The sequence below is a fragment of the Talpa europaea genome, assembly GCF_964194135.1.
Source record: "Talpa europaea genome assembly, chromosome: 13".
Classification (NCBI taxonomy): Eukaryota; Metazoa; Chordata; class Mammalia; order Eulipotyphla; family Talpidae; genus Talpa; species Talpa europaea.
In genome coordinates this window covers 59543688-59568834 of record NC_140080.1, presented here as the reverse complement: position 1 = coordinate 59568834, position 25147 = coordinate 59543688, and the positions used below count along the sequence as shown (strand labels likewise).

The window sequence follows — 25147 nt, the reverse complement described above, 5'->3', positions numbered from 1 at the left end:
CCTTTGATCCAAGCCACATGGCAAGCCATTTTAAATTTGACTTTGTTTTATCATGTAGATAATGAGAAAAAGTCCATCAGAGCTTGTGACTTGAAGAAGCGTCCTCAAAACCATCAGAAGGACATTGATTTAATAAAGTTTGTTCTAAGGGATGATTTTCTCCTTTTGGTCTAAGGTTATATTACCCAGGTTTTGTGTAGGAATCATTGCAGCCGCCTCCTGAGGTGATACACATTCATTAAGATCTCCATTGAAAGGAGTAATCACACTGTCTCCTCTTCTTTGTTGCATTTTTTCTAGCAGCTTGTCCAGATCATCGCCTATCACAAAATAAGGCAGAGATAAGAAGATTACAAGGAATGAGATGTTTGTATTAGGCTCCAAGTTGGGCAGTTCAGCTGGGTTCTCATCCAGGTTTGTTGGTGAGCCAGCTTTTCATGTCTGAGTTTACACTATAGCCAGAGCTAACCTCGTTTGTATCCTCCTTACAGTTCATACACTTGCACAGGCTGTATTTCTCTTGACCTCCACAATACTCAAAGCAGGCAGGATGGCAGCACTATATCGCCATCTGACATATTGGAAAACTGAAACCTAGGGGACAGAGTGTCACCCAAGGTCACAGAACAATGTAATGGCTGAGCTGAGGCCTCCAACACTAGTGTGTGTACCTTCCTCTGGACAGCAACAGAATACTTAGAAGTCATTCCAAGTAAGGGACGATCTGCTGGAAACCTTAAGTATATACTCATCTCCATGACAGGCTAAGGTTTAAATTTAAAAACTCATGCAGCTAAGGGCTGGCACTGTTGCTGACTCCTACTCACCTAATGATGTGGTTTTGAAATGCGATGCCAGGAAACTGACCTTTCCCGTGATGAGCTCATAACTAATTTCTTTCAAAAACTCACTTGTGGTGAGCATGCTCTCTGCCAGAGCTCTGGACTGCTGCTGACCTGAGGAACAGAGGGAGAGGAGACGATACGCCAGGACATGCTTTATAAAAGCACAAACTGGAAACAACTGAAGTATGTCACTACAGGGATTGGGTTAAGAAAAGTATAGCACATCAAAAGATGGACAACTGCACGGTCTTTAAAATGACAACTATAAACATAAATGTTTTTAATGCAATGTTAGATGATCAAGGAGAAAAAAATGGCACACCTAATATTTGTAACTGAAAACATACCGTGTGTGTTCAAAGTATAGGAAGGACTATAAAACCTTTAAAAATTGTTTGCAAGGTTATTATGAATATCTGTCTTAAAATATGAACTCCCCTTGTCAAGAAGTTTTTACAAATGAAAATTTAAAAAGTCAATGTATTCAATTTTTGATGAAGCTCTCTGAAAGAAATATGTATTATAGAGAGATAGAAGGGAAAGCAGGTTTTGCCCAACAGAGAGGGTGTGGTCTCTATGGTAGGAAGAAGTGAGAATTATTCAGTAGAGAAGAAAAAACAAAATTTAGTCCAAATGGCTACCTAGAGTGGTGCCTGACAGAAAATTAGCAGAAGAAACAAAAATATATTTTATAATATATCGATTTTCTGAAACTTTTCTTTAGAGTCAACATTATAACATTAAATATCCTCTCTGACAAGGAGAAGAATGCATGATCTAAGTTGCTGGCACCTGATTAACTGGCTTAGGCACCTGTGGCAATGGCTTTATCACATGCTGGAGTGGTAACATTTCCAGAACCTTTTAAGGACAGAAGTTATGTGAGACAAGGGTATCTGTTACTAGGGTGTGCTTTGAAATAATGCCCTCACAACCAGCTGACAGGAACACCAGCCAAACTAAGGGCTACAAACACCTGATCTGAAGGGAAAGGGAAAAGTTAAAATTAAAAGTAAGAACCTAAGTTGGAGCAATTAACAGCCAGAGATTAATTGCATAGGTGTCTGAGATACCCAATAAATATATTTCCAAATGTACAGTAGATTGAATGATTGGGTTAAAAAATACATTACTTACCTAATACTACCACACAAAATTCATTTCCTCTGATTTTTGATGCACAAATTGCCACAACATAATCTGGTAGCCTTTGGTAGTGTCTCATTTCACTGAGAGTCCTCAAAGTCTCTGAAATGCCCTCTGCCAAAGAGTTTTGGGTCACAATCACATGAACCAAGTCTTGAGATACACTGGCAATTAACCGAGCAAGCCAAGGGAGCTGTCCTGGTGACACAGGTGCACACTGAGCACCCATCTGCAGGGCTCTCTCTCGCAGAGTAAATTCCTGCATAGCTTTCAGCATAATTTGCTCAAATTCTTCCCTGAGAGGTATCTGATCAGGACCTAAGTTGAAGAGAATTAGAGCTAGGATTTTTTAAAAAATCACATCTAGAAAGAAAACACACACACACACACACACACAAACACCAGTGTGCAGCCCTCCTGTGTCCACCGTACTCCAACTGGAAAGTATGCTCCTTTTCCCCATAATGGCCCCAAGCATGGAGCCCTTACTAATATTTTCCATTGTGAAATTTCTTTTCTCTCAATATATATTTTGTAAATATAGGTTTCTTTTCTCCTTTATTCTAGCACGATGTCTTTAAAAGAGAATATACTCACAGATATAATCAATTCTATGTATGCCTGGAAGATGGTCATTGCCTATGGCATATTTCTTGACATATTCAACTAGCATCATAGAAATGGTTACACGACTAATGAAGCGAGAAGTTAACCTGCTGGTCTATAATCAATAGGTTTCACTCATTTCTCATTTTATTCATAGGAATTTGGAAAACATTTAGTGTGCTGCCTCTCTATCTATTTTTGAGAACACGATGGACAGGAAAACTAATTTCAATTATTTTTAATTCCCAAATTATATTTAGGCAGTCTTACACTTTCCCCCAGATAGAGGATGCTCTCATTATCTAGTTATTTCCCTGTGCTCTCAGTTGTTAAGTATAGCATTTGGCTCTCTTCCCCAGCTGTGGTTATGATTAACCTTCTACGGGTGACCTGTGGCCCTGGATTTAGGGGGATTTTGTTTCTCTTTTACAGACTCAACCAGACTTTTGAACAAAATAAGAAAGTCATTGTTCGACATTCAAGTGACACAAATGAGTTCCTACATTTTGTTTAGATTGAAACCATTAAGACAACATTTACTACTACGATTCAGGGTCATTTCTTTTATTAGGTAGACCTGAAATTTGAAATTCAGGTTCTCATAAACAGATTGCAGACCCCTCAGTATTTGCAACTGGAGATTAAGCGATAGCCTCAAAAACCCAAGACTAAAAGCATCTTGCAAAAGAACACGGTAAAGAACTAGACTTCTGTATGGGAAGGAAGCACCTTGCTTGAGTTAGAAATCTTTCCTGTCACATCCCTGCCCGTATTCTATGGGAAAGTAAGAAAAATGAAGATTTAGGGATGTATGTAAGGATAAGAAAAATTAAATAAAATACATACTTAAAAAACAAACTATTCAATTGGAGAAAACAGTGTTTTCCTGGATATATTGGAGACCAGCAGGAGTAGGAGAGTAAAATACCCACTGATATCTTTTTCTTCTATACATGGAAAGAGGGCAAGAAAATTATAATGCTTACGTGTATGTGTTTCCTATATGCTCCCCAATCACTTGCTAGGGTGAAGTGGATGCTTTCTTGTTACCTAGGAACCACCAGGGCTTCTGATCTTCCTTCAATGTTTATCAAATTAGCAGCACCCTTAGTGGTCACTAAATATACAGCCAGTAATGAGCTGAAAGTGAATAGATTTGTGCTGACTATACCAGACTGTGGGAAGATAGTCATCTATTTAAAGCTTTCTTCCATTAGAACATACGATAGCTCGAAAGTGTGTGTCTCTAATTTCCTTCACAGTGGACCCAAGACTCAGAGGCCAGGCTGATAGTTGTGTCCATAAGATCCACTATAAACCATGACTGAATAACATGTTCTATTAAGCAGAATGGTTAATTACAAAAATAAAGGCATTCTGGGAAAAGAAAATGATTAAACACATTCACAGCATTCTCTGTTGTCTCAAAATTCAACTTATAAAGGTTTAACTGAATCACTATTGGGACATAAGAAGTGGAGAATAATATTTTAAGTTTAAATGAGGTAAGAGACTTCTTAAAGTAAAATGCCTTCTTCCAATCACCTCCCATTACTTCTCATCCTGAACCTTTACAGGTAAATTGCAGAAGCCTTTTCTCTACTTTTCACAAACTCGATAATAGTAATTTTTTCCCTTCCAGTGCTGATCTCCCGTAACCCAGATCTGATGACTTTTCAGACAGCCACCTTAACAGCAAAGGACAAGGTTCCAACTGACTCAAACCCTTCCAAGAATCTGGATTTGCTGATTTCATTATCTGCTTGAAAAGATTTTCAGATTGTAAAATAGCAGAGTTTTTTTTTTTTTTTTAATGACTATAGTAGAAAGGCCTTTTCTTTCTGAAGAGTCTTGATTTTCTTCTTCTCTATTACCTCTAAGTAACTGAGCCATTATAGTATTAGGTCTGTCTTTCTAGAAGTTTGGATTTATTTTTCTAAATTTCTATATATGAAAATATTCTTGATGCCTCCTTAAGCTTCTGAAGGGAAAAAAAAAGTCAAGGACTCCAGAAGAGTCACAATTATTGAGGAGTAAAGATGTCACAACATACAAAATTTAGATTAAAAAAAAACCTTTATTTTGCACACTGAGAGACAAAATTAATTGACTGCAAGTAAAACTCTGGAGAGAAGTAATCGTTCAGGACAAAGAAGACTCTTGTACTAATGAACATATATTTTTTCTATTTTTTTTTAGAGAAGAACTTTTAGTAACTTAAGTGAGACATTCCGTTTTGACCATTTACTTCATCCACTTAACTCAGACTTTGGTTTTTAAATTATTAATAAGATTTAAAAATTCTATATTGATTTGGTTTTATATGATATAATAGCATTGCCCTATATGAACCTGAGCTACCGATTCTGGATGCACTTAGAAGTTTTAGATTCTGGAACGCAGTTAAGTCAGTAGAAAGCAATTGAAATGATGACATCAAATGAGCTGCAGACCCAGGTGATTTTTATCATTTTATTACTTATTAATACTCATGATTAGCAAGTTCTAAGTTTATCATGAAAGTGATTCATAAGATACCTGAAGCCTTGCAAATGTCAGAAGCCCATGTCAAAGCAGATCCCATGTCAAAGCAGGCCTTGGGCTCTCAGGACAACAAGAGTTATAGTGGGGGTGGAGGGGGTGGTGCTGGCCGGTCGAAGCTTGTGTGTGTGTGCGCGTGCATTTCTTTCTCTAAACACTGTTTAGTCCAATGTCTTTTATTTAACGCCAAAGTATTTTCAAATATTAAAAAATTTCATGAGTGTCGATAAAAATACTTAGGTGTAGATTTACATCTTAAACATTTTCCTAAGTAAATCAATGGTTTGAAGTCCTGGAGTGAGTGTATAATTAGTCTGCATATTAGATAGCCTAGAGCGGTTTGCAAAATAAAGGACATTGCAATGTAAATGCTGCTAAGCCACATTGTCTGGGCACCTGCATATACCTACTATGGGGCTGTGTGTGGGGCATGTATCAACTGGAGGAAGTGAAGGGTTCATGACCTATGTATCCCCGTAACCCTATAGCCTAGAGAATCTTCCAGGGAGGTCCACAGTAACTACCTCAAATGAAGGAAAGGATGATGGGACTACATCAAAGGGCTGTATCAAGAGAAAGGAAAAAAATGGGGGCGGGACTGTGAATACACAAGATAAAAAGGCAAATTGAAAAACTAGAAAATAATTGTCTAAGGCAATGGTTATATTTACATTCCAGGTGGCAGTTGCTCTCTCAGAAAGGTGAGTTGACCAGACTTTGAGGTTCTGCCTGTATCAGCTACTTGGAAGCCCTTAGGTCCATCATGAGAGTTAACACTAGGTGGAGCTATTTATCTCTTCTAGGACCCAGACATGCAAGGAGAGGTGCAAAGGAGGCTACAGCAGAAAGAAATTGAGGGCAGGGGTGGAGAGAGGAAAGGCAGGTGGTAGAAAGTAAATGGAAATGAGCAGAAAAGAAATAAGGAAGAGAGAAAAGTCATAGAGATTGGGATTGAAGGAAAACAACGTTAGAAGTGAGAAAGAGCTAAATTGGTGATTAAGTGTGATAAAGTGAGAAAAAAGAAAAAGTAGGGTTCAAAAAAAAGAACAAAAATTGTCACCATCAAATAATTATTAAAAATAGCTCACCCAGTCGCACAAGATACTGTATTGTCAGAAGAATCATGCTTTCCACACTCAGGAGTTGGCTGCCAGTCAACCCTAATTGTTCCAAATCTTTGTTTTCCAACTGTGGAATCTTGTAGCAGTTCACCAGCAGAGGACTGACAACAATGTCACCAACATTTCCATAGAAGTACGGTAAAGTGCCATAGCCTGCTCAAGAGAAGCGGGTCAATAAAGGTCAACATTTCTTGCTGCGATTCAACCAGGTATGTTGGCTTAACTAGGATCAAAGATGCTTAACAAAGTTCCCTGCCCTCTGAGATGTCTACCAAACAAATCATTCAAATATATTAATTTTAGTGATTCACTTGCATATTCTGAATCTAGTCCTATATTAAATCAGATAAATAGAAAGAAAAATTACTTATATTATCTGTTTCTCACAGGAGGGACATAATATATTTCTGCCATAGAGGACTGATGAAATGATAAAATTTGTAATGATAAAATATTTTTGATAAAATTTCTAATTGTTTCTTTTCAATATGAAATCCGAAAACTATGTCAATATGTTTCACTGATATTTTCTTAAAACATTTTTATGTCAAACTCATTGATCAATAATAACATCCACCAGAAAAGTACTTGGAGAGTCCTACTTCTTTTGCTGTCCTAGCTATCTTTATGTTATTTTTGTAAATGTTAGTAAATGGCCTCAAATTATCTTAGAAGTAGACAGGACAAAAATATGTTGAAAATCAACCTTGCTTTAGTTATATGGTGAAGAGGACAGTCTCTCTCTCTCTGAGTCTTTCTAAAAGACAGACACCAAAGTGCCCCCCATGCTCTACGTATCTTTCCAATGCTTAGTTATACTATTCATGCAACCAAATGCTCAATATAAACCTCCTGACTATATGGAATTTAAATAACTGGGATTCCCCAAGTAGCTACAGGTTCAGGAGCAGTAGATAGGGCAGCCTGATAAACGACAAGACTTGCTGAGTAACTGATAAAGGACAGGACTTGGAGCAAAACCATCCGTGCCAGTAGACTCAAGTCAACCTCAAGAAGCAGATAATGCCTCACATAGATATACCATAAAGATATAATGGGGTTAAACACCCCAACTGTTTCATCTAGAAGGTAAAGCAGATAGTCTTCCTGGTCTAGGCAAGCTCCCAAATGAGAGAACTCTTGATGTGAGTATGAAAGGCACTAAATTAAGGGACTCTAGGGGTCCCTAAATTTCTGCACCTTTACCTTTACATAGATTGGAAAGACTCAAACTCCTTAAAAATACCGATTCACAGATACGTCTCCATGTTTCATATCTCTAACTGTGGGGCATCTTGGTTCTCCTGGGTTCAGATGTTAGATAACTTAGCTTGTTTCTTTTTCCTGTGTTTGTGCCTCCCTTAGACCAGAATGTCCCCTTCGTTAGCTGTCTACTCTTGCAACCTTGAGGACCCAGCTGCAAGATCATTTCTGAGAAGTCTTCTTAGACCCCCTTGTGATTCCACAAGGGTGAACCTATCTGGGAAAATTAAGTTCCTTCTCCCCTGGGCTCTTGCAATTCTTGGTTGTGAATCTCACCAGCTCAATTACACAGAGTGCTGTCATTTTTATTTATGTGACAGCTCCCTCACTAAACAGTGCTCCTTGTGGGCAAGCGACTGCTTTATTTGCAACTTCTAGTTTACATATTTAAGATAGAATGACGGAGTTGACTAATAAAAGCTAAAAGAATCAAATATGGGGCCTCCCAGTGGCGCAGCGGTTGAGCGCTGGGTTGTGAAGCTGTCCACAGCCTCTGCAGTGCCGGTTCAATCCCCGGCCACCGGCAAGGGTCCCACATGGTGCACAGACCTCTCCTGCCTCCCACTGCTCCCCTCAGCAGTGTATTTCGTCAGTCTGCCTGTTCTGCTCTCCCCTCTGGCTCTGGTGGATTCTCTCAGCCTCCCGCGCTTCTGACTGTACCCAGTGCTTGTATAAATAAATAAACAAACAAACAAACAAACAAACAAACAAACAAATAAATAAATAAATCAATCTTAAAAAAATCAAATATGCGTCAATGAATACATGAATAAACAAACAGTGAAATGGAGAAACATTTAGACTCTGGTGGATACAGGCAACTTGGAATTCCTTTGCCTTACCTATCAAAATTACTGGTCTAACTCCTGAGTTACTCAGCAAGTTTTCAGGAACAATTACAGTTTCCCCTGCAGGAATGGGTCGAGGTTGTAAAATTCCAGTTAATGGCGTCTGTGGAACTGGGGCAGATAAAAGGGATTCTGGAAAAAAAGTTGTTGACAAGAAGGATTAAACATGAAAGCTACATTTAGCTTCAAATCAAAACAACTTTAATATAATACTTAATATTTTTAATATAGATGCTGTGGACATCTAATAGTTTTTTTTGCTTTATTAATAAATCAATTACATTTATTATATAAACTTAGAAATGAGAAAAACAAAAAGATGAACCACACTTACACTATCTGAAGATACCTACTTATTTAACATCTTAGTACTTATCCTTGTAAATGTTTTCCACACGCCATCTTTTGGATTCTGTTTTGTAACTTATCTTTCCTCCCTCGATTATCAAGGGAGGAATATAGCTATCATTATAGAAAATTTGAAAAGTGCAGCAAAGTATGAAGAAGGAAATACTCATCATTAGTACTACTTAGAGGCAATCATGGTAACATATTGGCATAATTCATTGTGTACATAACATCTCTATGTAATATTTAAACTATTTATGTAAACAAAAAAAGGTTTAAAGAACACTATATCATAGAATTGTTATGCCTACATTTGTCAGTGTTTATTAAAGCAAGGTAGATGAATATTTGAACATTTAACTTAGGCACTAAATGGCCATAGCTTTAATATAATAAAGACGAACGAGTTTGTTTTTCAGATTCCTAGCCACAGGTTGAACTATCCAGGACAGAAATAATATCACATAAGGAACCAGATCACAGAAGGAAGGAACAGGTCACAGAAGGAACCAGATCACAGGAAAACACATGTAACACCATCATCGGCAAAGCAAATCCATTTGTGAGTTGGTAGCATCATGCCCTATGTAAAGAAAGGCTTATAGATCCTATAAGCTAAAAAAAGAAGCCAGATTCTGAATTAAGATCTGCTGTGATGGCACATGTGCTTATAGAGTAGGAAGATGTGATGGGACCAAAATATTAGCTACTACAAATATCCTGACATAATATTAGATACAGTGCTTGGTTAAGGAAATGTATCGCCAGGGGTTCAGAGAAAGAACAGCTGTAGAAGATACCTGTGTTAATTTAGGGAAACTTAAAATCCATCTTCTGTTGAAATCTTACCAGTTCTTGAAAGAGGGCGAACTGCAGGAACAGGTACAACTAAACCAGGTTGGGTCACAGGTGACCCAGGATACCATCCTCGGTGTCGTTTCTTTGGTGGTCCGGAAATGAACATGGCAGCTGAAAACAAAAGGAAAGTTGAACCTTGTCCTCAGCAAGGGAAGAAAGGAAAGAAGCCAAGTAACATAGGACCTTTTTTTTTTTTTTTTTTTAAAGATAGGACCTTTAATTTGAGTATACCTAGAAAGTCTAAGTCACTCTTCTGGAGGTAAAGGTAAAATTAGAAAAAAAAATCACACTAATTATACCACCTAACATCTGTATACTGTTTCACAATTTATAGTTTTACCCAGGTTATTTCATTATGATTCCATTAACAACCTTGTGAAGTGACAAGTGACAAGACAAGTATATTACTATATCCATTTTTTTTTTTTTTTGTGGGACCCTCACCGGCGGCCAGGGAACGAACCGGCGCTGCAGAGGCTGCAGGCAGCCTCGCAACCCAGCGCTCAACCGCTGTGCCACCAGATGAGGCCCTATTACTATATCCATTTTGCAGATGGAGCTAGGAAGGCTCAGATTTGCCTAAGATCAGTCAATAGAGAGGAACTTTGAATCCGGTTCTTTGGTCCATGGTTTTCAGGATATTTTCTCATACGTTTGTTTCTACTTTATTTCCTAGATAGGTTCATCCTTGTGGAATCATCAAGATATTTAATCATTACTGTTTATACCAATTGCAAATTTTAAAAACACTATATAGCAAGCTAAGGAAAAACTCTGGGAATGTGCTGTTAGATGATTCATTATTCCAAATTCTGCAGCACTTTTATAATTAAGTTCATTACTTCAGAATTCTAGGAAGGGTACTGTACCTTGGTCTCCTGAGGCATAGCTAGGTCTTGGTGACAAAGAATAATTTCCTGGACGTGCGGGAGTTGAGCTTGATGCACTGCTCTTCCCTCCATGGCTACTGTTTCCATTCGCAGCATCTGTAGCATAGGAGAGGAGCCACTCAGAACAGAGGTGGGCAGGATACTGCTTTCTGTGATTCTGTAACCATATGATAAACCTCACACTCTAGGATCCAAAGATATCTCACTGATAGGACTCAGCCCAGTTATAAAACCAACTATAATAATCAGAACAGTACTTATATTAAAATGAAAGGTGACCTAAATTTTTTTTTAGGACTCCAAGTGATCTCTTTGAATTTTTTATAAGGAAAACTTTCAAACTTTGTAGTATGAAAAATTTCAACCACATACAAAAGCAAAGAGAATTGTATAATAAACTACATACCTGCAACCCAATTTCACCATTTATCACCACATGGCCAACCTTTCTTTATACTCTCTATCTCTTCCTCCCAACCCACATACTCACATACATGCTTTTAATTATTTTGAAACAAACACATTTATCACACCACTTAATCCATAAATACATTTGTATGTGTTTCTAAAAGTTACTCTTAAAAACGAAACCATAATGTCATTATTATACTAAAATTAACAATGATCAATAATTCTTAATATCAAGTATTCTATTATAATTCAAACTTACCCTAATTATCTCAGAAATGGTTTTTTACAACTGATTTGTTCAAAGTGGGATTCAAAAAAGATCTGCACATTGAATGTAGTTGCCATGCCCCTTAAAATTCTTTGAATCTATGGGAGCCCCTTATTATTAATCTGCAAAAAAACCTGGCAAGTTAATAGATATAGAGACTTGCTTAGATTTTGATTTTATATTTTTATAACGGTATCTCATAGGAACTCTTGAATATTTCCATAAGGGCAGGTTTCTTCTCTTCTTGTGATGTTAAGATTGATCAGTGGGTTCAAAAGTTGTTGGCCTAATCCTCATATTACAAAGATGCTCATTAGCCTTCACCTGATGGTTTTAGCAAACATGAAGATTATTTCCAAGATCTATAATTACATTAGTGTTTTTAATGCTCTAAAAATTTTAATTCAGTTTGTTCAAGTCTAAAATCTAACCAAAAAGTAGATCCTGTAAGAATTATTGCGAGAGAGTAAGAACAAAAGAGGTTTGGATAAATTATGATGCCTAACTGTTGGAAAGTTTCCAAGAATGATAGGTTCTCTCTCTCTCTCTCTCTCTCTCTCTCTCTCTTTTTAAAGATTTATTTTATTTTTAATGCATACAAGAACTGGGGTACAGGCCAGAGGCAGGGGGTGGGGTGAGAAGACTCACCAGAAACAGAGTGGGGAACAGAACAGATGGACTGACCGAAACGCACTGCTGAGGGAAGCAGCAGGTGAGTCAGGAGAGGTCTGCTGCACCATGTGGGTGGCTCCCTGGCCGGGGATTGAACTCGTGCTGCAGTGGCTGTGGTCAGTCTCATAGGCTGCGTCGTAACTCCCTTCGCCACCAGAGAAGCCCAGTTCTCTTTCTCTCTTTACCTTTCAGATCATCCCTTTTTCCTAAAACATTAGCATTTTCTAGGACACTATCCTTACTTCACAGCTTGCCTTATCCTGCCACTCTCCTTGATAGATACTGTTTATCCTGATAATCTAACCACATATTGCTGGCTCAACTTACACTGTCAGTCCTGATTTCCCCCTACAATGACTGTTGAGCTGCTCCATTTGGATGTCTCATGGGTATTTCAAACTCAACAAGTTTGAAATTAAATTCCCTCTTTCCTCTTGGGGAACCTGCTTATCATCTCTGAACTCTGTCTCAGATAATGAGACCATGGCTAGCCCAAAAAGAGAATGTCAACATATATCCCATCTTTGGCTTTCTGCTAAGATTAATCATTCAAGTCCTGCTGATTTTTCTTCCTGAGTATTTCTCCAATCTGTTCCCTCTTTTCAAATCTATTACCACCTTATCCAAGGACCTTGTCATTTCTCACCTACACTGATAAAATGACATCCAACTAGTTTTCCTATCTCATCTGTTTTGCTACTGAAAACAGTCTAGTACAAGTTCACATCAGACCATGTCTCTCCTCTGTTCCATAGGTTTAGAGTAAAGTCATGCTTTCCAGCCTGGCTTCCTGTGACCTTTTCCTTGCCCACCACTTGCTCACTTCCCAACAATTCCCTGAATTTTGCATTTTATGATCCTAACAAGACCAAACTGATAGAAAGTTTCTACTCATACTGTGCTGCTTCTTTTCTTTTCAAGCTTTGTCCTTGCTTTCCCCTGAAATTTAAATGCCTTTCTCCTATTTTTGGTATAGTGAATATATCCTCTTAATTCAAGACCAAACTTCTCCAAGAATTAATTCTCCATTACTCCCTAAAATGTCAGGTTTAACCCCCCTCTTCCAAGCTCCCCTAGCATATTTATATAATTACTATAGTACACTCAAAATATATTGTAATAGATCATCTTTGCTATTAGGTTACAAGTATATTAGAAATCAGGAATTGAGCTGTATTTATCTTTGTATCCCTAATTCTTCACCACAGCAGTTAGCCAAGAAATCTTTGTTGAATGGAAGAATGAAATCAATCCATTCTGTCGCTCCTCTGTCCTGAATGTCATTCCTGGACTCTTTGGGTTGCAATACAGAGAATACAAAGCTTTGTCTAACAACACATTACACAGATAGCCCTATTTCCACTTTCAACTGGCAAAGAAGCAATTGACTTCTACCAAATTGTCAATTAATTTCCACACAAGTCTTTTGTAGACTGTATTTACCAAAGAAATAAAAGTGAGGAAAACATCACCTGCAGCAAAAGTCTTCCCTACAACCTGTAAAGATAGAGCTAGTGGTTTCACAACATTCTTATTCCGGGTCAGGTCCTGAGCGCCACTCAAATTGATTGCAGAGTTAGCTGGACTGAGAATCGGTGAATCTTTAAAATGAAAGAGGTCATTCAAATTAGCAACTATTTATATATGCAGGAAGAAAATTAATTCAACAAGAGTGAGGTGAGAAAAAGCAGGTTATGAAATTTTGATTTTTTTTCCTTGAGTTTATTTAGCATTTTAGAAAAGTCAATTCCTCTGATTTCAGGGTTTTTTGTTCTTTTTTAATGTACTTAACAAATACTCACCAGAAGTTACTATGCACTGGATGTTAGTGTAAGCACTTTAAATATATCAATTCACCTAATCCCTGTAAGAACTCAATAAGGTAAGTATTATTACCTTAAACAGTGGTAACATTTACTTTGGTCAAAATCAGATGATGTGGCGTCAAATGTATCAATATATGCTATATTAAAACTATCTTCACAGTTTCCCATAAAGCCATATTTTAATGATTCAAATATATTTATCTTTACATGAGTTTGTCATTTAAGAGGTGGCATAAAAACTAAGTCATTGCAATCTAAGAGAAAACATTTTTCTCTGAAGAAATTTTATTTTAATTTTTAAAATAAATTAGAATTGATTTACCTATATAACACCAGATATACCCAAAGGAAAGTTACTATTTTGATTCAGAAAATAATTTCAGAAAATCACATTTCATTTCAGAGAAAAGCTATGGGAGAGATTAAGATTTAAGCCAACTAGTTTTTGAAATGAATATAGACCACCAAAACCCTGACTGTACTTCAGCAGAACACTTGACCAATGAAGAGAGGAAAGTATCAGAAGGAATGTTAAAGCTCTGAAATTTTGCAAAACAAAGTGCTCTAAAGAGCAGGATACTAATAGTGGCACATTAGAAATTAGCTAAAAAAATTGTATTCATATCATTATGCAATCACTGATACTACTAATCATAGCTTCTTATAACACAAAAGACTGAAATGGTATTGCACAAAAGAGCTAATGTGTCTTTCCAAGGGTCCAACTTAACAGTAGGGAGTGATTTTTAAGGTCCACAAGAAGATTAGAGGTCAGCAAATATAACATTATAAAGTCACAGAAAATTGAAGATGGCCCAAGTTTTTCAGGTCTTAATGGAGAGCCTTACATGGTAAGAATCCCAAATAAGTTCACTGTGTTATTACACAGCTTAGCCATTTTGTTTCAGGCCTCAATCATATTGTTTGGAACAAGCAATGCAGTACTTACTATATACTACTTTATACTCATAATTTTAACATATTCCTAACAGTTCAGGGAACTATATAGGTGAGATCTGACCGACAAACTATGAAGGGTGGCAATTGACCTTATTTTTTCAAATCAATGGTTGAAATAAGCACAAACTATTTTTTTTTAAATAATGAAAGGGTACACAACATAGAAAAATCTCTCTCTCTCCACACATATATGTGTGTGTGTGTATGTATATGTATACATATGTGTGTGTGTGTACACATAAACAGTCAATAGTTACATAAAATGTCTAGGAATGAGCTTAATTGGACTACATATGAAGAAATTATTGGATTATTTCTATATTAAGGTTGTTTCTCCTTTTCAGTTAATATAAAGAATAACTGCAGTGAATATCTTAACTTTCCTTTAATGTTATTTTCTTGCCTAAGCCCTCTGAAAAGAGATTACTAGAATAAAACACATAAATATTTTTATTTTTTTCTTATTTTTTATATTGTTTTTAATTTTTTACATCATTGTTCATTTTTAAACAATATTTGCTTCCCCCACCCCCTCAGGTGTAGTCCCCATAGAGTTTCCCTCACCAATGCACCCGTGCACCGTCACCTCAGTCCCCTGTGCTCCTCCCTCCCTCCCTCTGATCCCTCTCCCTCCTCCCCTGCAGGATGTCTCTGGTTTATAATTGTCCGTTTTTGCTTTGTTGTGTATGGTACTGTTATTATTTTTTTATTTGGTTCCCCTATATTTCTGCTGTAAGTGAAACAATCCGATATTTTTCTTTTTCCTTCTGGCTTATTTCACTGAGCATAATTCCTTCTGGCTCCATCCACATTGCTGCAAATGGCATGAGTTTATTTTTTTGATTGCTGGATAATATTCCATTGTGTAAATATACCACATCTTCTTGATCCAGTCATCTATTTTTGGGCATTTGGGTTGTTTCCAGGTTTTACCTATTGTAAATAGTGCTGCAATAAACATAGGGGTACAGGTGCTCTTTTGAATCTCTGTTTTTGTGTCCTTTGGGTAGATCCCTAGTAGTGGAATTGCCAGGAAATATGATAGCTCCATTTTTAGTAGACTGAGGAACCTCCAGACAGCTTTCCATAGTGGTTGGACCAGTTTGTACTCCCACCAGCAATGTAGGGGAGTTCCTTTTTCACCACATCCTCGCCAACATTTGTTGCTTGTTTTTCTGATATGTGCCATTCTTACTGGTGTAAGGCAGCATCTCAGTGTGGTTTTAATTTGCATTTCCCTGATTATAAGGGATGCTGAACATTTTTTCATATACCTGTTGGCAATTTGCTTTTCCTCTTTGGAGAAACATCTTTTAAGTTCAATCCATTTCTTGACTGGATTGTTTATTTTGTTTTTGTTGAGCCGTGTGAGTTCTTTGTAAAACACATAAATATTTTTAATGTTCCTGTTATATATTGCCAAGCTGCTTTCATAAAAGGTCATAGCACGCTTCATCTCCCCCAGTCTGGCTGAGAATGTCAGTCTTACCATATCCTCCTAGAACTGTATTATTACTACTTGATAGGCTCACCCCTATCCTGTCACACAAATGGTAGACAAGCATATCTCATATGGAGAAGAACATAAACACCGGTAAATTAATAATCTCCCAAGTGCTAACTTCAAATTTAAATAAAAATGGAATTCAACTAATATTTATTTCTAGCTATTTACCAGGTACCGGGGATACTGGGATAAGCAACATAGACAGTTAACATATAATTATAATTGGTAGGAATGTAACACAAGAAGTATACAGCAAGGCTGAGTTAATCCTTAGTTGAAAGTAGGTGTTGGTGTTTTCAGTTTTACAAGTGAGATAACCAAGACACAGAATAATTGAGGGGCTTTTCCCAAGTCTCAGTATTGTCAGGTGTAGTATTTAAACACCAGAACTCTGATTGCAAACCCTGACTGTGCTGTTTACCTTTTGGTCTGAAATAATGCCAATCCCAAAGTACATATCAATAAATTAGACTATATTGTAATGCAAGGGAAACAGTACATGCTAAAGGATTTCACCTTTCTCTCAGAGCAGCTTTTTAATCTATTTTTGAGATGTTATTAAGGATTATTTTACATATTATAAAATTCACCAATTTCAAGTGTGTAATTCAGTGAGTTTAGTAACTTTCAAGCTGGGCACATACCATCAGTTTTATTTTTTTTAATTTTTTAAAAAGATTTATTTATTTTTGCATAACAAAACTGGGGTTCAGGCCAGAGGTGTGTGTGGGGGGGTGGTTGAGAGGATTCACCAGAGACAGAGTGGGGAACAGAACATGCAGATCAACTGAAATACACTGCTGAGGACTGCTGCAGGGATCAGCAGGTGAGTCAGGAGAGGTCTGCTGCGCCATGTGGCTATCTCCCTGGCCTTGGATTGAACTCGTGTTGCAGTGGCTGAGGATAGCTTCATAGGTTGTGTCTTAACCCCTTGCGCCACCAGGGAGGCCCTACCATTAGTTTTAGAACATTTTCATACACCCTCAAACCCCATGAGAAACTTCATGCCCATTTTCAGTTAATTTCTTGCACTAAGCAACCATTATTTCCTATCTGTATAAATTTGCCTTTTTTGGATATTTCATATAAATTAAATCACATAATACATGTTCTCTTTTGTGTTACTTTTACTTAGCATATTTTTGATGTTCATCAACAATGTAACGTGTCAGTCACTTGTTCCTTATTATTGTTGAGTTGTACTCCATTTATGGATACACCACATTTTTGTCTATCCCTTCATTAATTTATTGACACTTAGGTTGTTTCTAGTTTTTTACTATAATATATAATGGTGCTATAAACATTTTTTTAAAGATTAATTTATTTATGCATACAAGTGCTGGGGTGTAGGTCGGAGGTGCTTCAGTGGCTGCCAATAGCTTAATAGCGCTGAGACTTAACCCCTTCCACCACCAAGGAGGCCCTGTAAACATTTGTATGCAACTTTTTGTGAGGACGTAGGTCTTCATTTCTCTTGGGTAGATATTTTGAAGCAGAACTTCTGGGTAGAACTTGTGTGGTAGTTTATGTTTAACTTTTTGAGAATGTGCCAAACTATAGTCTTAAATTGTTGTCACATTTTAACAATCCTACCAGTCAATTTACCATGGTTCCAATTTCTCCATATCCATAGGCTCTTGTTATTGTCATCATTTTGATTATAGTGATTCTAGTGGGTATGAAGTAGGATCACATAGTTTTGATTTTCATTTCTCCAATGACTAATGATGTGAGCATCTTTTAATGTGCTTATTAGCCACTTGTACATATTCTTTGAAGAAATGTCTATTCTAAATTGTATGTGTTTTGATTAGCTTGTCATCTTATTACTGAATTGTAAGAATTCTTTGTAAATTCTGAATACAAATCTTTTATTAAATGTTTTGGAAATATTTTTTCCTATTCTGTTGCTTGTGTTCATTTTCTTAATGTTGACTTTTGAAGTGTAAAAATTTTGATTTTTATGAGGTTTTTTTTAAGGATTTGTTTTATTTATGCATACAAGAGCTGGGGTATAGGCCAGAGGTGTGGGGGCAGGGCGTCAGAGGATTTACCAGAGACAGAGTGGGGAGCAGAACAGGTGGATTGACTGGAATACATTGCTGAGGGGAGCAGTAGGTGAGACAGGAGAGGTCTGCTGTGCCATGTGGGTTAGCTCCCAGGATGGGGATGGAACTCATGCTGCAGTAGCTGCGGGTAACTTCATAGTGCTGCGACTTAGCCCCTTGTGTCACGAGGGAGGCCCTATGAGGTATATTTTAACAATTTTTCTAGAAATAAATCCTTCTATTTATCATCACCTTATTTTTGACAAAAGCAATACACTGACAAGAAGATAGTCTGATCAGTAGAGGTGCCAGGACACAGGTGCATGTTTACACACAAAAAGATGAACTTAGATGTTCACCTCATGCCATACACAAAATTAACTAAATATGACTCATACATAGACTTTAATGCAAGAGATAAGACAATTATGTTTTAGAACATAGAAGAGACACTTTCAAGGTCTTGGGTTAGTCAAAGACTTTTTTCATCTATACTTGAATACTTGTCTTTATTAAACATAATATATATATTACATATAAATACATATGTTGTGTTGTATGTGTGTATCATGTGGGTAGCTAACTATATAGCTACCTTCAGTCAAAATGACAAAATATTTTACTGGATTGTTGATGAAATTTTGAATCATCAACGACATTAATATGTTGAAAGAAAATATGCAAGGACAAGTGGCAAATCAGCCAGAACAGAACATTCAGTACTTGGCAGGTGAAACTCAAGACAAAACTGTGTGAATAGTAAGTTGATCCTTTTTTCAAATACTATGCAATCTGTTACCTATCCTTCAGGCCAAGAAACACTGATTATAGGCAGTAACTGATTGCAGATTAAGAAGGCAAGCTCCCAAGAAGCTAAGGAGGTGGTACATAACCCAATGTTTGCAATGTTATAATAATACATTTATGAAATTCTTTTTTTTTTTATAGAGGCATGTTTATTTATTTATTTGTTTGTTTGTTTTGTTCATACATGCACTGGGTACAGTCAGAAGCGCGGGAGGGCGAGACAATTCACCAGAGTCAGAGCAGGGAGCAGAGCAGGCAGAAGGTCTGAAGTACACTGCTGAGGGGAGCAGCGGGCGGCAGGAGAGGTCTGCGCACCATGTGGGACCCTCCTCCGGTGGCCGGGGAGTAGCCAGGGATCGAACCGGCGTCGCAGAGGCTGCGGGCAGCTTCGCAACCCAGCGCTCAACCGCTGCGCCACCGGGGAGGCCCCATTTATGAAATTCTTTCAGCCTATTACTTTCAATATGTGTAGGAAGAAATTATTGTTGAAGAATCCATAGACATAATTCACCAAGAAGAAAGCTACAGACACAAAGTCTCACTCTCAAAGGCACTTTCATCTATTAAATTCTCTAGATGACATCTTAAATTGTTAATAACTATTTCATGATCATATTACAACTTTCACCCTCACAGGGATACACAAGAACACTGACACAACATTGGTCCTTATATTCCTTGTGAGTCAGTCAGTGCCATGTCTATGTTCCTTCATGGTAACTGAGGGAGTCTTTGCTAGAGCCTGAATGTTGAATTCCTTTATTCTGAGCAACACATTTTGAAAATATTTTTCCTGGTATGATTAAAACTGCATTACTGCTTAATACATTTCAATATATTTTCATTATTTTAAGGTACAACAGGTTACTTAATATTCACCTCTCCCTCTTTGGAAATGTAATATATTTTATTGCTCTTTTACCCTAATGTGAGTGGTTTTTAAATCTTCAAATGAAGCCATCAGTCAAGTATTAGAATCCTGCCTTGTAGCATTGGACACACGTCTTAGAATATAATAAATACACTTGATAAGTTTTTGTTGGACTGAAGTAAATACTTATTTTTAATAGTATTGTTTTTAAATTATGTATTATTAGCCCCTAGGTCTAATGGTAGGAAGTATATAATGGAATAAATTAATAAAACAAAAATCTAAAAGAAACATACAGGTTTAACATTATTGTAATGAGAGTTAATCCTTCAATGCCAAGAGTTAAATGCCAACTCTTTTTTTTTTCACTTGAATACCTAAGAGATATCCTCACACTTATTCTAAAGAGATATGCTCTATCATCTTAGAGCACAGCCTCTATTTAAATGTCTCAAACTACTTAAAAAATAGACTTTTAAAATTCGGGATGAAGTAGAGATAGGTGAACATATAGCAAGAAGTGCCTTGCTATAAATGGTTGCTATTGTTCCTAACTTACTCTAATAATTACTTCCATCTTAAAAATAAGTAGAAAAAGTTAGTAGCTCATCAGAATTTCATATAAATTTGAGAGAGAAATGCTTAGTGAAAAAAATGAAGACAGCCTTCAACTTGTGGTTGAATGGACACTGGCAAAGCATGTGTACTATGAAGATTACATATCATATGAGTAAAACGGTATTTCACAAAAACAAGTAAACAAAAAAATTATGAATTCTTTTAACATATTTTCCTTCTTGTCTAAGTTATTACCTAAACTGGTTCTGAATAATTTTCTCAAATCTTATCTGCATAGATCTTATCAGTTATAGCCCTCCAGCCTTTCAGCCACCTGGAAATATTAAGTCCCACCTGGAGCCTCATCCTGACCTCAGGGCCTGGGCCAATGCAGGTCTCTATGCTGGAGGAATTTTTAGAAGCCTTAGACTTGTTACTTATCTGTTCAGTGCCAGATCAGCTACTCTGCTGATCCTGCTCTGATATCATAACCTAGAAGTTAAAGACACTAAAATTTTATCTGGGTATTTGTAGCCTAACCCCTCTCTTGTACCACTAGAAATGAGATCCTCTTCCATTGTGATCCTCAGTCTTACCATGGGTCCTTATTTTGTTTTGTTGTGTTGTTTATTTTATTTTATATATTTATGCATACAAGAACTGGGGTATAGGCCAGAGATGTGGGGCAGATGACAGAGTGGGGAGCAGAAAAGGCAGATCTACGCAAATATACTGCTGAGAGGAGCAGTGGGTGAGGCAGGGGAGGTCTGCTGCACCATGTGGGTTAGCTCTCTGGCTGGGGATTGAACTCATCCTGCAGTGGCTGGCACGAACTTGATAGCACTGAGACTTTAACCCCTGTGCTGCCAACATGCATGGGACTTTATTTTGTATACCAGTTGGTAAATATTCCTTACAGTGTTCAGTAAGCTTAGAGTCCTACTGGGACTCCAGTCTTAATGAGTATGTCCTAATACATGCCACCAAATAGTTATGAGTTTTCCTCATGTTTAGATTTCCACTTATTGAGAACTGTTAGATGTCTTTAGAGACTAAATTTTCTACCAACTGTCAGTTCCTTTCTCCATTCCTTGCCTTGTAGTGATAGGACTATTGGGACTTGGGGTCCTGGTGACCCACAGACTGACCTGGTAAATGCTGAGTTTCAATTCTAATATAACTCAATTAATAGCTCCATTGAAAAATATCTCTTTCAAACCAACCAGCAATAATTTTAAGCTACCTCATTAAATATTCATTTGCAGCTTAAAATCCCAAAAGAAAATACCCCATACCTGTCTGAATGAATCCTGATTTATATCCATTTGTTGTGCCATTTTCTGAGGTCACAGTTGATGACACTGAAGAGTTTGGTTTAATAGAATGGCAAGCAGTGGTGGATTGTCGGCTTCTACATTCTGGAAGGAGTAAGATCATATTGTGATCTTTATGTTTAAAACAGGTCATGGAACACATTCATGGACTCTCTAAAATAATTTGCTCCTTAAGTGGCAGTAATTTCCCAATGAATGCTCAAGATGGTGACCACAATTTGCCTCCTAGATCAGCTGTCATGTGTAGAAGGCAAAGAAAAGGTTATAAATTACAATTGCATTTTTCTATTTCAGAGACTAGATATTGGGAAAAAATTACTCATAGTGAACATAATCACACTAGTTTTTCAGGTAAGACCACAGCTAAAATATCAATTATTTATTTATTTAAAGATTTATTTATTTATGTATACAAGAGCTGGGGTGTAGGCCAGAGGTACAGTAGGGGGTTGGGGGGCTGTGAGAGAATTCACCAGAGATGGAGTGGGGAACAGAACAGGCAGATCTACTGAAATACACTGCTGAGGGGAGCAGCGGGCCAGACAGGAGAAGTCTGCTGTGCCACATGGGCTATCTCCCTGGCTGGTGATCAAACTCATGCTGCAGTGGCTGCTGATAGCTTCTCAGTGCTGAGACATAACCCCTCACACCACTAGGGAGGCCCCCACATTAGCCTTTAAAGGTAGCATGTAAAAGGAATATATAAATGGCTTAAATGACAAAGTTAATTACAGAGTGTGCTGTATAGAGTTTCCAAAGTTTTTCAGGTATGTTAAAGACTAGAGGCAATTTTTTTTAAAAAGATATTTTTATTTATTTATACAAGTACTGGCTACAGTCAGAAGCACAGGAGGGTAAGAGAATTCACCAGAGCCAGAGGGGGGAATAGAACAGGCAGACTGACGAAACACACTGCTGAGGGGAGCAGCAGGCGCGGCAGGAAAGGTCTGTCGTGCCATGTGGGACCCTCACTGGCGGCCAGGGATTGAACCGGCACTGCAGAGGCTGCGGGCAGCTTTGCAGCCCAGCACTCAACCACTGCCCCACCAGGGGATAGAGGCAATTTTTTATAATGTTTTATGCTATGACCTTCCTTGAAGAATTTATATGCACATTGTTATTATGTTTGTATATATGTAATTCTAATTCCCAAATAGCAACTGCTATAAACCATGAGGCTTCAGAATCAACCAGAATCACAGCATCACAAGTGATTTCACAAGTGCAATTCTTTACAAGAAAGGTGAATTATAATTGAGAATGAAATAATAAATTAAAAATATTTTTTGTAACTAAAACAAAAGTATGTGTATGTGGGGGGAAGCAGTTAAAAAGCAGAAGCGTATACCATTTTTATCTTTCATTACTATTTGGACATTTAATATGCTTTCTCTAGAGGAATACCCCTTAAATTTTATTAGGATAATGAGTTACCTGTACGTTACCATGTTTATGACTCAGTGGTCACATGCTTTAAGTTCCAATGATACTTGGTAAGGAACATGCAGTCATTTCCCAAGGAGTCAAATGTCATTTTGAATGTGACCAAGAGTAATTATGGTGAAGAACAGATAAATCTGCAGTTGTAATTTGGACTTTTAATGCTGCTTTTCATGTTTAGACCAAAATCATGCATAGACAAACATGACATTATATTGAAAATTGTTATGCCATCTTTATTATTATAATAATATTAATAATTAAGGGGGAAATCAGCATCTAAGAAACCACTGAAAAGTGTAATATCTTCCATTGCATTAATGCAATGAATGGACCTTGTGGCAAATCCTATTAATCACACAAAGGTGTGAAATTTCATGTGCATTCATTTCTATATGTTAAATTCTTCCTCACTTGAAATAAATAAAACCACCAACTTAATAATGCATTCTCCAAGGTATTATGATGAGAATTATTTATTCTAAAGCATGTTGAATTTTAATTAAAATAGAAAAATATAGCTGCTTGAGAATTACCAAAGAACCTAAATAAAGTAGAAAGACCATTTGTTCAGAAAAGTGACACTTTGAGGTAGGTACTCAAGTGACATAAGAACTAGACAGAGTCCCACTTTTTTCTTGAGCCCTGTACTCCACCCACCCAAGGGACAAATACAAAGACACTTTTATCAATCTGAAAAGTCTCTATTAAAAAAATAAAAAGGAGCAAGTCAAATAACCCCTGAGATTTGCACTTTTGGATAATCTGTTGAGTATGGGGTATTTATCTACATCACACCTGGACTCTGGACTCCATATGGATCATTTGTCTTTATCATAACACCCTCACTCCCTTCTCTTTCCCTTTTGGGAACTGACCTACCTTTCCAGCAGATAAGCGGTCCCTTTGACAGCACACCTTGGGAGCTTCTGACTAGGTAGTACTTTAAGTGCTTCTGCTTCTTTGGCTGTGTGGTGAGCTTCAAGTTAATGTGGTTGGAAAATTCTGTGAAATACCGAAATCCTCTTTCTCCGCAGCCAATGCAGTTTCCAGAAAACCCTGGAAGGAGGAAAACCAAAGTTACCGGTAGCCTCTTAAATTGATACAATATCTTTTTATAGATATATTAATAATATTTGGCTCAATAACTTCCTATTTTCAATGAAGTGATTCAAAGGAAAAAAAAAACAGGTAAAGAATTTTAGTACAACAAAAAACCACGAATAGCCAAAGCCCTACTGATGAAAACAAAGGAGAAAGGAAGTATCATACTTCCAAACTTCAAGCTATACTACAAAGCCATAATAATTAAAACAGTTTGGTATTGTAACAAAAACAGACACACAGACCAATGGAACCGAATAGAGAGCTCAGAAATAAAACCACACTTATATGAACAACTAATCTTTAACAAAGGAGCAAAGAATATGCAATGGGACACGGACAGTTTGTTCAATAAATGGTGCTGGGAAAACTGTAACAGGGTGGTCCCCAGGAAAGGGGGAGGTTCCCTGCCCCACCCAAGGGAGGGTGGAGCTGAGCAGGAAGAAGAGAAGCTGCAGAAGAGACTGAGGAAGGAAGCAGGATGGAGCCAGGAGACCTGGAGGAGGCGCGTGGAGACCTGGAGGAGGCGAGTGGAGCCTAGAGACACGTAAAGAAACTGCGCTTGTCTTGTGGTCGTGGACTGGGTGACACAGATGTGGGTGAGACCCGTGGGGAGGTGACCATGGCAGCTTTTATCTTGATGTTGATTTTGCTCTTTTCCTTCCGGGCTTGTCTGGTTGTTTGTGACCCTTTTCTGTGGGTCCCCACTGGAAGATGTTTTAGACTTGTGGCAGGCCTTGGGGCCTTGCTCTGGGCCAATCCCATTTGGATGGACTTTTACCCACAAGGGGATGGGTAACTTTGGGTGCTTGATTTAGAAACTAGATTCTTTGCCTTACCTGTATTGTTTCCTAGTTTTATTAAAGTTCCTT

At 37.5% G+C, this 25147-nt stretch overlaps 1 protein-coding gene across 3 annotated transcripts in view; it reads right to left on the bottom strand.

The window, feature by feature from the left end:
- Positions 1-25147, bottom strand: part of GREB1L (GREB1 like retinoic acid receptor coactivator) — a gene marked incomplete at both ends in the record, with an annotated part of 92478 nt that overhangs the window by 52540 nt on the left and 14791 nt on the right. Inside the window, 10 exons of one of the 3 annotated variants that reach the window (XM_084252787.1) lie at positions 186-320; positions 828-956; positions 1983-2309; positions 6227-6412; positions 8365-8502; positions 9568-9687; positions 10446-10562; positions 13290-13418; positions 21693-21815; positions 24054-24230. In XM_084252787.1, coding sequence (XP_084108913.1) covers positions 186-320; positions 828-956; positions 1983-2309; positions 6227-6412; positions 8365-8502; positions 9568-9687; positions 10446-10562; positions 13290-13418; positions 21693-21815; positions 24054-24230 — 1581 coding nt within the window. The remainder of the gene's footprint in view (positions 1-185; positions 321-827; positions 957-1982; positions 2310-6226; positions 6413-8364; positions 8503-9567; positions 9688-10445; positions 10563-13289; positions 13419-21692; positions 21816-24053; positions 24231-25147) is intronic. The other 2 variants (XM_084252788.1, XM_084252789.1) reach the window with 2 other exon arrangements.